This window comes from Chelonoidis abingdonii, chromosome 1 (assembly GCF_003597395.2).
Source record: "Chelonoidis abingdonii isolate Lonesome George chromosome 1, CheloAbing_2.0, whole genome shotgun sequence".
NCBI lineage: Eukaryota > Metazoa > Chordata > Testudines > Testudinidae > Chelonoidis > Chelonoidis abingdonii.
This window is the reverse complement of record NC_133769.1, coordinates 77,376,422-77,392,116: the sequence shown is the minus strand read 5'-3', so window position 1 is coordinate 77,392,116 and position 15,695 is coordinate 77,376,422. Positions and strand designations below refer to the sequence as shown.

The 15,695-nt window shown below is 36.7% G+C and overlaps 1 protein-coding gene across 1 annotated transcript in view; it reads right to left on the bottom strand.

Annotated features, from left to right (window-relative positions):
* OTOGL (otogelin like) overlaps positions 1–13,856 on the bottom strand; it is a 134,403-nt gene extending 120,547 nt beyond the window's left edge. Inside the window, exons 1-9 of the mRNA XM_032806323.2 lie at positions 13,657–13,856; positions 12,487–12,535; positions 11,424–11,490; positions 10,611–10,709; positions 9,126–9,280; positions 7,531–7,652; positions 5,703–5,908; positions 1,965–2,095; positions 807–913 (exon numbers count right to left, since the gene is read on the bottom strand). Of these exons, the coding sequence (XP_032662214.2) occupies positions 807–913; positions 1,965–2,095; positions 5,703–5,908; positions 7,531–7,652; positions 9,126–9,280; positions 10,611–10,709; positions 11,424–11,490; positions 12,487–12,535; positions 13,657–13,856 (1,136 nt within the window). The remainder of the gene's footprint in view (positions 1–806; positions 914–1,964; positions 2,096–5,702; positions 5,909–7,530; positions 7,653–9,125; positions 9,281–10,610; positions 10,710–11,423; positions 11,491–12,486; positions 12,536–13,656) is intronic.
* Positions 13,857–15,695: the final 1,839 nt, after the last annotated feature.

Genomic DNA, 15,695 nt, shown 5'->3' with positions numbered 1-15,695 from the left:
CAGGTGTTTTGGTGGCCAGTGGTCTATAGGAGGGCAGATTAGATGATTGAGTGGTCCCTTCTGGTTTTAAACTCTATTGCGCTAGTAAACCTGTATCTTTCTATCTCCCTTGTGAAGCACAAGAGAAAATCAAAAACCAGTCATTTGTCACATATTGAAGTATAATGGAAGCAAGAGTTCCTTCAATTCATTGCACTGATCACCTTCTGTACCCACTTAAATAAATAAATAAATAAATAAATAAATAGGAAATCAGAAAGTAAATAAAGTAGTAAAAGATATAAACAAATAACATGGATAGTGATGTCACTAAGATTATTTGTTAGTGATATCCTTTTTATTGAAAAATCTGAGGTAAATTGCTTGGTCAATTATTCAATTTCAGTACACATGAGGGGATAATCACTTCTAATTCAAATGATCTCACAAGGTCTAACAGAAACCAGCACTGTTGGAAATGCAGGTAGTATTAGCAAACAAGACTAAAAAAACCACCTCTGAAATGAAGGGAGAAATAATGGATTGAATTTATCTGTAGCATTAGAGAGTACAACACTCATTGTTGTCTATGAGAGTAACAACATTTTATGCCAGGTTTGAATTTGACTCACTGTTTATTAAGACTATAGCGACTATTGGGATCAAACAAAGAAACACTGGGAGGTGAGATTGGGGGAATGTGGAGAGGAAATTACTTTACTAAAATAAAATTGTACTAAAAAACTCCACTATCTAAAACCAGTCTGGCTATTGTTTAATATTTCAAAGAATGAAAATAAATGTTTAAAGAACACCATCCTTCTTACCTGCAAAGGTCATTCATGCAGCTAGAAATATACGAATAAGGGTCTATGCTTTCATGACAGCTGAGAAAAGGAAACTGTAGGAGTATTTGGCATTTGAAGAATATGGCCTGTGCATTTTTTAAAAAAAGTCAGTTAAATAACAGCTATTATATACTTCATGATACAAATATTATTCTTTTTACTTTTGTTTTCCCCATTGGGTGTCTATTACATTCCTTTTAAAACAAGAAGATTCTCCCATTTTCTCCCATCTCCATTTATTCGCCCATTATATCACAGTCACTATTCTTCCCAAACCAGTTTTGACTGGACTGAATTTCTTCTATAGCCCCTCAATGCTACAGCTAAACTGGCCAAAGTGACAAAAAGCATCCTTTTCCACTCAGGAGCTGAGCATGTTTCCTCTGCAGTACTTTTAACTCCCCAGATAATGAAGGGGTAAGGCATCAGGGCTGGGAATTAAACCCACAGTCCAATGTGGCAGTAAATAACTGTAAGTAGGCCAACAATCCCTTGTTCTTTTAATTTCATCACATACAGTTCTTCAAAAATTCTTAGGAAAGGTCCCTACATTAATGACAGGCCTGATCTAAATCTTCTCATTCCCAATGTTTCAGTGTTTAGAGCCAGTGTTTTGCTTTGGACCAATCTCTTCTCTACAAGCTTATATACTCACTATAGTTTTCCTGATTCTGATCTTATTTATGCTGTTCCCCCTCATGTTCTCTAACACTGGTATAGTTCCATTGACAACAGCAGAGTTAATCCTGATCTTCACCAGTGTGAGATCAGTATCAGGCACTTTCTGTGAAAGTCCTTTAGGACTCTAAGGAGTCTCATGTATTATCAACAAAGAACATGCAAATGACTATATTTCATTTCTTATGCACCTATATAACTGGTTAGAAAATATGATTTATTCACTGACTGCCACAGCATTTGCCTTTTAAAATATTTTAATCTAATTTTAAACTCAATCATTTATGATTTTTTCATGTGTGTTGAATTTTAGGTCTGTGGAGAGCAATAAGTGCTTTGGTTTGGGAAGGGCTGGGCACTTCATTATAAAATTATTGTTAATGGAAATACATAAAATAGGCTAGAGAAGGTGAATCACTATAATGCATCTAATACGAAAATGTACACTGACCAGCTTACCTCGGAGGACTCTGAGTCAGTCGAACATGGACTAGAAAAATCTGAGGCAGTAGTCACACAAATTGCATCATCTGGGGTTTGTACAGACCAACTGTTTGCAAACACAGCAATGTCTTCTGTATATTCACCTACTTCAGAAAAACATCGAACAGAATCATTTTCCACCAGAACAAAGTTTTTTCTGTCAACACAAAAGCCGAGGAACCCCTCGAATGAAATATTAGAATTATTTTCCAAACAATTTAAACGTGCTTACTATAAGATATATTCAGTTAGTAGTTTGGAATCTTTACAAGATTATTTTAAATTTCAGTTTACCTTTTATACCATGTTTAAATTCTAAAATGAATTAACAGGAAATGTCTAGTTTTCCAGGAAATATAGTTGTGGTAACTTCATAAGGAGTCAAAGGCAGATTTCTTACCATGAGGATTTGTTTGTTTTTGACACTTCTTTAACACATTTTATTTAAAGACCTCTATATATATTTTGGGGAAAGTGGGTACAATAATCTCTCCTGTTCCCCACCCGCCCCTTCAAAAGAAAAATCTTACCAAAACAAAACACTGCACTACACACACAACTGCCCCTTGGAGAGAAGATGAGAGAAAGAACAAACCACATGGGACCGATGCTAGTCACATCACTTAATGCACTGTTGGAAGATACCAGAGACTATGGTGAAGAGGGAGACATAAGAACCAGTATATAATAGAACATTTTCTTATCCACAGATAAGAAAATAGATGCTCAAGGCCAAGCAACAAGGTTAGAGGGAAGACATCTCAGGTTTTCTGATTCCCATTGTCCTGCTCTAAGCACTATGTATCACATTTACTTCATGCTCTTAAATGTGCAAAAAGAGTGAAACAGGTGCATTTCCTCCATCTTGTGGGACACAGCAGCAGTTGATACCAATCAACAGGTCAGAAGCCAGGGATACTAAAATGAGATGCATCTACAATTCCCTTTATCAAAGCCTGCATACATTGCCTCCAGATTAAAACAGCTCAGGACACAGGGAATCCAATCCAATATCTTCTAAGTCGAAATTGTAATGTTTTGTGGAGACATATTGATTTTGACAAAGTTTTCATCACCAAGGTTTCTTGGAACACTGAGGCTCTCTGGTCACTTCCAACCAGAAAGAGACACTCACAGTCTGTAGCCTGGAGACTCAGCAATGGCCTGGGAGGGGGAGAATCTGATTCAGGCAAAGCAGAGATATAAATGTAGGTCTCTTACATGCCAGGCCAGTGCCCTCTCACTGAGGCTATACAATGAGTTTCTAGCTCTCTGGTCAGATGAGATCCAATCTCTGAGTCTCAATCTCTTTCCCTCCTCTCCCCCTTCCACCTCCCCTGCAAGCCTTGTACCTGGAAAACCTTCCTGAATCAAACAGCCCAAGGTTTTATTCCAAATAAAGACAATCTGACAAATTCTGTTTTATATTCAACATTCAAAAGGTTTTGCTTTTGTTCCAGTGATGAACAAAACCAAATTTTGAAACCTCAAAAGTTGCTGTTAAATAGAATTGTCCTCTTCTGGGCAGATCTATCAAAATGAGTAAGGTGTCATATAAAGGAAACAACAACAACAAAAAGATGGCATTTAAAGCGGCCATTAAGAAAATCAAACAAAAATACAATAAGATTCTACTGCTTTTTAAGTATTCAGAATCTGTAGCATGCCTTTTAATTTCACTCACATTTTTCTTTGGGGGAATCCCCATCTGGATTCATTTTTGTATCTTGAACAGTTTTAGGATTGTAGCATTGTCCCATTTTTCCACTTATCCTACTGTATTTAGCAGTTTATTTTACCATCATTAGAAATGTTGAATTCTTAAATGTACTTTCTACTACTACTTTGGTAGATTCTGAGTTATGTCTAATGCCCAAGCAACACTACAGCCATAACCGAATCAGGAATCTCATTGCAACTGTGTCCAAGACTTTAGCCCACTTTCAGAGATCCTACAGTTCTGAACTGCATTGCTAAACTGGAAGACAGTCATATCGACAACAGATCCCCAGATTTGATTCAAGCTGTAGTGTAGCTGCGGCCAATGACAGTTATCAGTCTGCAGACTACAAAGAACAGTTCACCTTGCACTGCTGATGTATGGAAATACCATAAAGGATTGATGAGAGCTGGAAACATTTAGATGTAGAGAGAGAGTTGCAGTTTATAAGTATTATGAACCCATCACATCTTATGCTTGTGAAAAATATCACAACAGATTGCTTGTCTTTTGCACACATAGTGTCAGGGTGCAGTGTTATAAACTCAGTTCATGTCTAATTTTTAATGTGATACATATCTCTCTGACTTCTAAAAGACAGGAATTCTGCCATTACAGTTGCCAGATTATAGTGCCATTAGTACTGTAATGCTGTAATGCTGAAAGTGGAGACAGAAAGCAGACCACCTCTTGAAAGTGTTTTATGATAAACAATAAACTAAAGAGACACTGAAACTATATTTTTAACTCTGTGTGAATCAATGATTTTTTTAAAAAATCATTAGTTTTAACTGGCCAGATAATGTACTATGCTTTGATATGCAGACATCAAATGTCTGGAACAGAACAAACAGTACCATGTCACTGAATAACTGGAGGCTGATATATGCACTGTGGAGGGGTTACAACTAGTTTCTATTGGGCAGAAAACCAAGGCTATGCGCACACACAAACACAGCCAACTGCTTCTCACTCTCCTGGTACAATAAATAGCACCTGGCTATCGCCCAAAAGCGATGTGGAAAGAGGGAGAAAAGTCAGGGTAATATTGAGACAAAACTTATGATTTAAAAAAATAGCCAATATGAGAAACTAAACTCTCCCTGTAGTTTGTTGTAGTGGTTAAATACCATTATGATTTTACTTATATTAGGGATTGTTTCGGATAAACTGCTCCTCTTGTGTTCCCAACCTTCCTCCTCTTGTTTCACCAGCTGCGAGCTGGTGTCTGCTCTAAAACAAAGGCAGCACAGAACACTTTTCACTTGGGTGTGCATAAAATATTATCTGCAGTAGACAATGGCCAGTATAAAGTCTTGCCTAGAGAGAACACTATTCACTTGAGGAGAAATGCTGTTTTAACTTTCTCCAGATCTGGCACCCTTGCTGAAATCAACAGCACAAGCTCATAGTCTCTCAGATGGACTACAGTGATGCCACTGGATTATTCATCTTCTTAAAATGTACCATCTGTCCCCACAGCAAAGTATGTTAATATAAGGGTAGCAATGGAAAAAAAATAAACTTCCTCAACAAGGTTTTTCAATTTTCTGTGTTTCACCAACCAATAAAACAGCAACACATTGTTTAAAATAACTATGTAGATCCGTGTGCTGAGCTATTGCCTTTCCAAATATTAATTTGGGTTTGTTTGTTCTTTACATCACATTGCTTTCACAAAAACAATAGTATTTTGGTCATTAAAAGTTTATTAATTAAATTAAGCATGTGCTCAAGTGTTTTGCTGAACAGGCAAGGACTTAAGCATACACTTGAACGTTTTGTTGAACTAGCCCTACTCCTTAACATTTATGATTGGGGAAAGTGGACCAGACCCTATAAAGTCTACTCAAATTGCCTGAAAATAAATTTAAACAGATAATAGACACAACCTTTTAGAGCACATCCTCATATTTACAAGACATCAGGACCACAGAATCTTTTTTTTTTTTCCCAAAACAAAGGAAAGGTGCATTTCTGGTCTCTTCACTTACTACTTTGTATTATCAGGTCATCAGATTTATTGCCATTATAATTTCCACACAGGCCACAAGGTTTTCCTTTATGTTCTTCTGTCAGTTTAATATAAATACCAGAGCTTCCATCCCAAGCAAGAGAAAAACCAAAGGTAGTTTTCACCAAAATATAGTCGGCCAGCCTCTCAATGAAAACATTTCCAATTGTCTGAGGCAATGTCAATCTGGAAAAACAGAACAATCCATTTTAAACATGACAGGTGAGGCTAGAACTAGAAAAAGATTACATAAAATGTCACCTTCTAACTCATCAGATCTCTTCCCTGTGTGTCCTCAAAGTCTGTTTACTTTTCTGTCAAAAATACGTTTTCAATATCTGTCACTCCTGTTACTTTGCACAATCAATTCAGTAAAATGGATTATTTTCTGTCACATACACAATCAATACAGTATTGATATATAAACCACAAAGAACCCATGTTGACTTTCAAATCCCATGGTGCCTTTGCAGCACTGCTGTGTTAGGAAAGACATCTTTTTACTTGTAAGCTGAATAGTTTTGACATGGAGTCATTGACAGAGACTTTAAGCATGGGACCCATGAAGTCATTTATACAGTTCATTTTTAGAGTCTAAGTGCACTTTTAATTCATTTGTAAACAGAAGCAGCAACAGGTAGATGTGCCCAAAATCTTTTTAAAATATCAGTTACTGACAGGGTAATGACATGGAGCCATATTCTTCAAGTTTTCAATACAGACAACTCCCTTTGAAGTCAGTAACTGTTCTGTACATAGAATGTATATAGAATAAGACCCTTGCTTAATCAAAGATTAAATAGCACAGAAAATATTATTAGTCATGTACAGTATATCCTCTAACGTGCCTGTAGCTCTGTCCAGTTAGCGGGGACAAGTATGTTTGGATTTCCACCAGACTCTAGTGTTGCAGAATCACTGTCTTCAAAGGCTGCTGCTTCTTGGACTAAAGGCAATATCTTTGTAGCTACCAGGTGTAGCAACTCAAAAGTGAGAACACCAGATCTACTCATCAACTCTTATGTTTGAAACAAAGAAGGGTAAACCTGATAGAGTTCAGGGTTTGGTGTATCTCAGACACTATTTTGGGCCTCAAAATGGTAACAGAAGGAATTTAAGGACCCTGATGAACTCGATTTGGACTTCTCTACCATGGGGCATTGCACTCAGTGTAGACAATGACTGACTGTCATGTTTTAAACAATATCAGAGTTGACCAAGGGTTAACCAAGACTAGCTAACACCATTTAAAAAAGACAATCCAATAATTAACATATTATAACACCATGCAATTTCCCAGTCTAGAAAAACTTTCAGTCAAGGGACAGACAAGTGAAAAATCAGAAATCAGATGCCTTATAGAGGCCCACCACTGAAAATAGCAAAGTTAACAGGCTAACTCAGACAAGTGTGAGTGAACAACTCACTCAACATTTCAGTAGAGTTAAGTTCCTTTCATCAAATCCGGATTTGACTCACTGGTAATAATTATAACCTCCGTCTTTTACCATATGACATCTGAGGGTATGTCTTCACTGCAGAGTTATGCCAAGCTTTTACCTGATATTGCCCCTAGTCCCTATCCCATCCACACACAAAAACCTCTCCTCTGAGTTTAGTGGTACTTTCAGCCCATGCTAGCTGGCGCAGCTGTGGATGTAGATTAGAATATAGGCTCCACTTTCACTCAGGCTGGTAACCAGCCCACTTTGCAGTGAGGATGCAGGTTAAATTACTTGAGTGCCTTCCCATAATTCCAATACTTCATTTCTCTGGTAAGAAGTTGCAAAAACAGTCAGTTCATTTACCTGATTCCTTCTTTTCTTACTTCATGTCCCACAACAACTATTTCCTCCTGGCTTGAAAAAAATAAGCTGATTGACCGCAGACAAGAATACACCGAACCATCACACTGGAGGCTGTTATGAACCTTAAGAGGAGAAAAACACACACATGCACTAACAACAAATGTGGTTTTCTGCTCAATATTTACATACAACTCTTAATAAATTTATACATATAATCTTTTACATATCTACACACCTCTCACTGAAGGATCCCAAAGAACTTTAGAAACAAATATTTAAAAAATACAAGGAATCAATAATACAGGGATATACATGGTTAGAAAACCACTTTGCCTTGCATTGCTATGAAACCCAGTAACTGTTTAACAGCACCCAGCATCATTACATAGTAGCTTAAGACAGAAAAAAAGAACTGGAATATTTTATCCAATTGAAACTACAGAGAGAATTTAGTTTAGGCAGAATATAATTACCTAGTTATGGGTTTGGTAATGATACTGAGGGGAACACCCCATAAAAGTGCAAGTGGGCCTTTACTGCCCAAAGGCATGTGTTCCCTGAAAGATGGGACCACCAGCAACACAACAGCCCCAGCACCATATGGGCACTCTCAATATTGATCTAGAAAAAAGACTGGCATCTATTGAATCATCAGCATCCCTTCCTGCAGCAAGTAGGGGCTTATGTGGAGGTGTTCCATCCAAGTATTGATTCTGCTTGGTCTCGCTTGGTTTGAGAGTTCTGTTAGGACAGTGTAAACAACTTATATTAGCAAAAAAAATGCTTTTGCCAGCACAGAGATGTCATCAAAAAATAATAATCACCCCTCTAACTGGCATTACTGTACCAACACAAGATTTTCATGTAGTCCTGCCCAAGGCAGATCCGTAGATCCCAAAACCCTAATATATTCTATAGCACAAATGTTTAGCTCAATGAACATCTTCTCTCCTAATCAATTTCTCTTTTCAAATCTTTACTCTGGGGATATCTGGAAGTCTCTTTGATATGAAATCCTACGTGATCATCTATGCCCAAAACTAGTCCAGTCCACCTGTCCTGGTCAAACCACATTTAATGTAAGCAGAATCTCTATATTTCAGAAAATCTCCTCAACTCATTTTTGTCTCTATAACTACCACTTGCAGTTTTACAAATCTGTCATGGACACAAATTTCCTTATCACAGTTATCAGAGTTATTATCTTTGGAATAATACCAGTCTTAACTTAATTTATATGTAACAAATGATGCTATTCAATGTCAGAGCACTGATCACTAACATTAAATGATTCAATCTGGGGCTAATGAAGGAGACAGTCAACTATTTTGAAATCAGGAGCAAAGTTCCCCATGTTTGCCTAAAGAGATCATTTTATAATACAGTTTACTTTATATTTCAGAGATCTGTAGATGTTATTGCATGTGTACTTACAGAGTTTTTGATCAGCGCATTCTATAAATCTAAAAAGGAAATAAACCACCTTTTGATCCATTTACTGTCTCTGTTGAGTTATTTTTGTTATGCTATAACACAAGTTCTATGTTATATCAATCTTTTGCATTTAATTTCAAAACACATATTCACACACTTACCCATACAGTGTACTGAGGTTCCGGAGCACTGCAATCTTTTGCAAAAATGTAGGAACAATTTCCTGGGAAATAGTAGTAGATGCCATCAAATGTTTCAAAGTGATACTGTCCCCATGATTTGCAAATTCCATCTCGATCCTTGCCATCATTAGGTACTGGGGAGAATAAATAAAATGAGTTTATAAAACGCAAAATAACAAAAAAATTACACAAGTGTCAGAGACGTATAAAAGTAAGATATTACATGCATAGTAGATAAGCATACATCAGCACAGAAGATAGTTTTATTTATCATTCAAGAAATGAGATTAAGGCAAATTTTAAAACTCTTAGGTGGCAACAGTGGACCAATAAAGCCAATGGAAATGTTGCCATTGACATTAATGGAGCCTGGATTTCACCTTTAAATTATAACTAGGAATGGACCAATGAGCAGAGTGGGGCAAAATTTTTGGATCTTTTTTTTTTAGTGAAAAACTTTTTTTTAGTGAAAAAAGGCAGATTTAGTGACAATTAATCATTTCACGAATTCATGTTGATTTCACCAATTTGTGGGGGGTTTGGGGGAGTAACAAATTCTGGGGTGGGGAGAAATCAGAACTTTTTATTTTGACATTTTTAAACTAAACATTATGATTTTTCATTTTGAAACATTTGTTTTTGAAATTTCCTTTAATTTTGGTTTTAAAATTTAAATATATCTGAACATGGTTGAAATTGAAATGAAACATTTTGTTTCAAATAAAACATTTTGTTTAATACAAAATGAGTTTTGTTTTCAACTTGTTGAAATTGCCAGTGAACCAAAAAAAATCCATTATCCACAAAACTCTACAAAGGAGAGGATGATCATATCATTTAAGTTTAGATCTGTGTTTGGTGTACGGGCTTAGGGTGAACCAAGGCTAAGATTCTGATCCAGTTTCAACAGGCCCTTTGGCCTACCATCTCAGCTGACGCAAATCAGTGCAGTTCCATTGAATTAACCAGCTAAGGTACTAGGCCTGACCTTAGAAAGTCCCTCCACGGCTGCTGTTGCAGATGTTCTACAGAGCCTGAGGAATCACAATAGGGACAAACAACTTCTACTCCAATTCTACCACCAACAGATTGCACCTGCCAAAACTTGTCCCATTAAAGTATTTGAACATCCTATCTTCAGAATGGGCAATAGGGCACTCTAAGTGGAAATGCAGTGATGTTTTTGGTGACACAGCTAAGTAAGTAAAAGCAGATATGGTACATTATGATGCACTGGGATACTGTTACAAGAATTAATAAAATTCAGGAACATCTGACGCTCTTCTGTACTCCCATATCTCACTCTGAAATACAGCATTTGAGCCACCCAGCCTCCTTTTAGAATTACAGCTTGATTATAAGGCAATTGCAAAAGTGCTCTGAACAGGTATTATTTTAACAAACTCACCCCTAATTCTCACTCTAATCTGAAACTCAATTCCATAGCCGATTACTGAAACTTACCAATTTGGCACCTTTCACCATGAGCCTGAAACATCTGACAATCACATACACCCGCCTCTGTACAAATTGCTCCATTAAGGCATTCTTGAAGACAAGAGCCTGAAAGAAGACATAGCAGCCTTCCATGTTAAAGTTATTTTTCAAACACTTATAAAGACAAATACCATTTGAAAATATAGACCAGGCAGAGACTACTGTCTCACTCCCACATTTCACTTACAAAGAAACACTTTTAAAACTAGCAACACTATAAGATTCACCATGATTTGTATTCATTGATATGAAAGAAATCAAAAACTCCATCTTGTCTTAAGAAAGTGTCACTGTTCAGCTCATTTGATCACTTTTGCATGCTGGATGCTAGATAACAGTGATGGGAATGTATCACCTGTGAAACCCCTCAATTCGCTTCGAACAAACTGAAGAGTTTGATTGACACCTAGAATATTCTAAAAGAGGCTTTAGGTTGGTCTTCCATGGACAACTGTTATTATCAATCCCACTCAGCATACCTACTCAAGGCAAAAAGTGACACACAAGAAAACTGGGAGTGGAAATAACTGTAAAGCAATGAAGGATTTGTTTCATTAGGTGCTTGGGTACCCCATTAATAGGTACATTAGAAACTGATTGTTTTTTATAACTATTTTCTATGATTTAGCAAGTCAGAAGTACAAGTTACCAAAACAAAATTAGATAGCACTGGGTTTTGCATGGGAAGTAAATACTATCAAAAGTTACACAATCTCTGGTAACAAGGCACTTTACTGAAATCCTTTCAAACAGGTAGTGAATTACTAACATGGTACTGACCTCCTGATGGACTTTGACCCTGAGTAAGGTACCCATGAAGGTGAGACCCAGCAGAATCTGCTCCAGTCTATTCGAGAAACAAAAAAGCAAAACCAGAGTGTTAAGACTTCATAAATGGTCTGACTAATTCAATTCTAAGGATTTTGCTGCAATTTTAGGATAAGACAATTACTTTAATACATAAAATGATCTTGCATGTATATAGAGCTCTTGATCCAAGAGAATCCCAAAGCACTTTGTAAACACTAGGTAAAATTGTAAACCACATGTAAGAAATTACTTTCTCCATCACTGAAATGCAGCGATCCCTGGGGTGGAACACAGAAACAGAGATATCAGAAGAAGGACAAGGAGCATAGCTCACTGAGATACTAGCACAAGACTAGCCATCTGCCCCAAGCAGGCACTCAGCACTTCGTGTCGCTTCCTAGCATCCCAGATGCTAACCACCACACTCCTGTGCCAGTGAACAAGTTGCTTTCTCCAGGATTGGCAAATGGCAGTAATTTACAGGAGTTTATATCTCTCACTGACACACAACAAAATCCTAGTACACAGAAGAGTGAGAGACTTTAAACTCATCCCAGATGAAATAATTGTCAGGTCTGCTCCCTGACCTCCTACCTCCCTGAGATATCTCAACAGCAATGAGGCTGGGGAATGGTCTTCGGAGGCACAGACTTTGCCCTGGGAACCTGCTGCACAGCCCAGGAGCATTGCCCAATAACAACACTATTTGCAAAATTGTTCGGCTATGGTTTCATTATTGTGCTTTTCACCACTCACTCTCAAGTTTCTGTTTGCTCTCACAAAAGATTTAACAAAGACCCTCCTCCCCACATTGTGTGTTAGGATGGGTAATTCAGGAAGCATTTTGCTAAGAATGAATGAGGCTGTGGATTTAAGTTTGAGGAAAGCAGGTATGGAAAAGCTTCTCCTCATCCTTGTCTTGTTATTACCATTTCCATTTTCCTTTACAAAGACCTCATTGTGACAATACCAAAGCCCCGTTGCAGAAAGGAGGGGGATTTTCGCCCCTCTTTCTTTCTGTGGTATAACCTACCTCAGCTGCTAAGAGATCTCTTTTCTGTCGAGTTGCATTAAACTGGTTTCTGGAAGAAAACAAAAAGGATCTTGTGTAATCAAAGGTCCCTGAGCAACCTGATTAAGTTGTTCCCTAGGGAGAGGTGTTTCTGTCTGATTTCCAGCACGTTATCAAAGAGGTCTTTCTTGGGTTAACATTTAAAAAGGTGACTTTTTTCTTTTCATAGTCTCGTTTTACAAAATTCAAGAGTGCTCAGATCTCTGCTCTAGAACACAGGCTACTTGTTCAAGGAGGTACCTGGCATTTATAGGGGAGGGGAGATAAGCAAATTGGGCTTATAATATGGGACACAAAATAGTGAAGTTCTTTCATTAGATGCCTGAATGGTACATATGTTGTTGAGGTGCACCAGTGCTATTTGCATGTGCAGTGGTCATGGTGTCAAAAGTGTACAGTTACCTTCCAGTGGTAACTAAATTACAATAGGCAATAATTACATTGATTTAAGAAATAATGGCCTCAATCTACAAAATACACTTTGTTTTATTTAACAGGCCGGATTTTGTACAATATAGTGTGTGATCGCTAGATGTATGAGAAGTAATTAGATGTCCAGAGCTGAGTTCTAATCCTGCTTCTACTGAATGGCAAAGTTTCCATTGGCTCCAATGGGATTAGGAAGATACCCTAGTTTTGTTTTGAACTATTACAAATAACTTGGTTTGCAAGTGCTTTTATCAGACTGAGAAAATGAATGATCACTGAGACTATATTTATTGTATAACACATTTTATTTGTGGGGAAATTCCTTTCTGTGTGTCACTAGAATTTTATTTTTTCCGCTGAAACTAAAATGATATTTAATTAATGTACATTTGATCAGATATGAGAATAGTCACATAAGAAACTCATCCTGTGAACTTACTTGGGCCCCTGAGGAACACCATCTTTTTGTGATTACTAAAGAGGTGCACTTCTTTTTCCAAAAAGGATTTGCATGTTTAATCACCAGCTCTTTGGGAAGAGTTATTAAACAGAAGAAATACTTTATGTCTAAATTACTAAAAGTAAAAGGTGTTCTACACAAGGCCGTATTGTAGTTTCTCTACTTCCACCATATCAGACAAGCCTTACTGATTTCACCTAGATTTGCTTTTAAAACTCTGCAGATGAGGAATGCACACTCACCTTGGTGTTCTTCTCAAAAGAGAAAACTCGCAATAGGATCCTGTTGGATAAAAAATGATGGAATTAAACCATTTTTTCCCTCTATTTCCTTCTACGCATTTCACATGCAGACAAACGTTTACCCGACTTTGGTTTAAGAAACAAGAGTGAGTTTTGTTCTTTAGAAGAGGGCTAATGACAGTCAGTTTTCCAGAAAGCATTTATGCAGCCTTTCCATCTTCCTGCCAGCAAAGATAGGAACACTTTTCTTCTGAGTGATTGATGTCTTTCATCTTCAGAACCTGATCCTGAGAAGTGCCGAGAACTTGCAATTTCCAATGACCCCAATCCTACAAAATGCTAAGCACCCTTGACTCCAAACATCAACAGTGGAAGTGGTGAATGCTCAGCACCCTGCAGGATCAGACTAAAGCTCACAAATATGGAAGGTGCTCAGAACCTCTCAGGATCAGGTTTCAATGCAGTTCCCTGTAATGCTTTTCTGAGCATAATAATTGTAAATCTTTAGTCCAACATGTTTAAATCTCGCTCTAGATTTCACGCAGATTTACATTCATTTAAGAATATTTTTACTTTCAAGCTATGTGAAAGTTACAATGCTTGAAAAACCTCTGTTATCCTCAGGAATCATTTTTCTAAGCTGTCTATGGTATCTATTATTAGCATGTGTGATGACAACAGCTGGGAGAGTTTATATAATCAGTTTGCCAAATATTTACTCTAGAGTTATAAAAAATGTTCAGACACACTGCAGGTGTAGTCCAAATCTTGAGCAAATCAATATCCTGTTCATAACAATTAAGCCTATGTCAATCTGATAACACATTTGACAATAACGAGAAGCAAGAAAGCCAAGAAAAATAATTTTGTTCTTTACTAATCATTCTGTATCAAATTCAAGCATTAAAGTCTGAATTAAAAAAAAATCAGTCATTTTTAGTTTCAAAAACAGTAAAAGTGTGTGATGTAAATATATTTAGTCTGTATTACTGGTTTGTTTGTTTATTTAATTAAGCTATGGGCTGTAAGAAACATTTGCTTTACAGTGAAAGAAAAATAAGTAACCATATTACTAAATTGTTAAGAGAAGTCTTTCTAAAAGGTTTTTAGTGAAAAAATTGAGCATAAAATTCTTACCTTGCAAAGACAACAGCAGAGAATGAACCAAGAATACGTTCCAGGGTATCATTAAATTGAGTTTTCCCACAATATTCATTTCAGTGTAGCTTCTTAGTATGAAGTGTATCCAATTGGTGGCCTTGACTATTATGGCATCTTAGAAGTATGTGTCTCTGGAATGTTTAAATCTTTTATAAATTTAGATAGCAGAGAAATTTAAATAAGGCAGGGCACAAAAAAAAAAAAAAGCAGGGAGAGAATTGAAAGAAACATCAAGCTTCCTAGCCACATCCAGCTTCTGGAGCTCTGGAAATGTTGCATACAACTTTTTGGCTGTGCTTCTCTCATTAGTTATGCATGGTAACTCCTTACCAGAGCCTGTATTAGTTACACTCACACCAGACCTGCAAGGCTTATTGCTCTTTTGGACTGAATCAACCCTTTATAACATTCATGGATAGTGACATGGAAAGAAATTTTGCCATGTCATGATGCTTTGAAAGATTTTACAAACAGTTGTCATTTCACGTTTGTGTGTTTTGAAACTTGTGCTAATTAAAATTGCTGCCCTTTCTACCTTTTACTTATTAAAATGAAAAAAAGAAACTTTTAAGTTCAAACTTCCAATAATGTTCTTGCATAAAGTACCACTAAGTTGTTTTATTGGCTAATATATTAAAGTATTCAACAAACATTTTAAATAAGAGACATTAATTTCCATTAAATATATTACCTGGATTTTAACTACCTAGCAGAAGCAAATAAGTTTTTTCCTTGTAGCATTTTGATAGCGTCACAAAAGAAAACTCCCTAGAAGTTTATAATTTTTTTTTACATAAAGTGTGTTTTAAAATCTCAAAGATAACAGAAAGGGAAAAACTGTTGGTGCAGAGGCATAAGTTTTTTGGAAATGTTTCCAT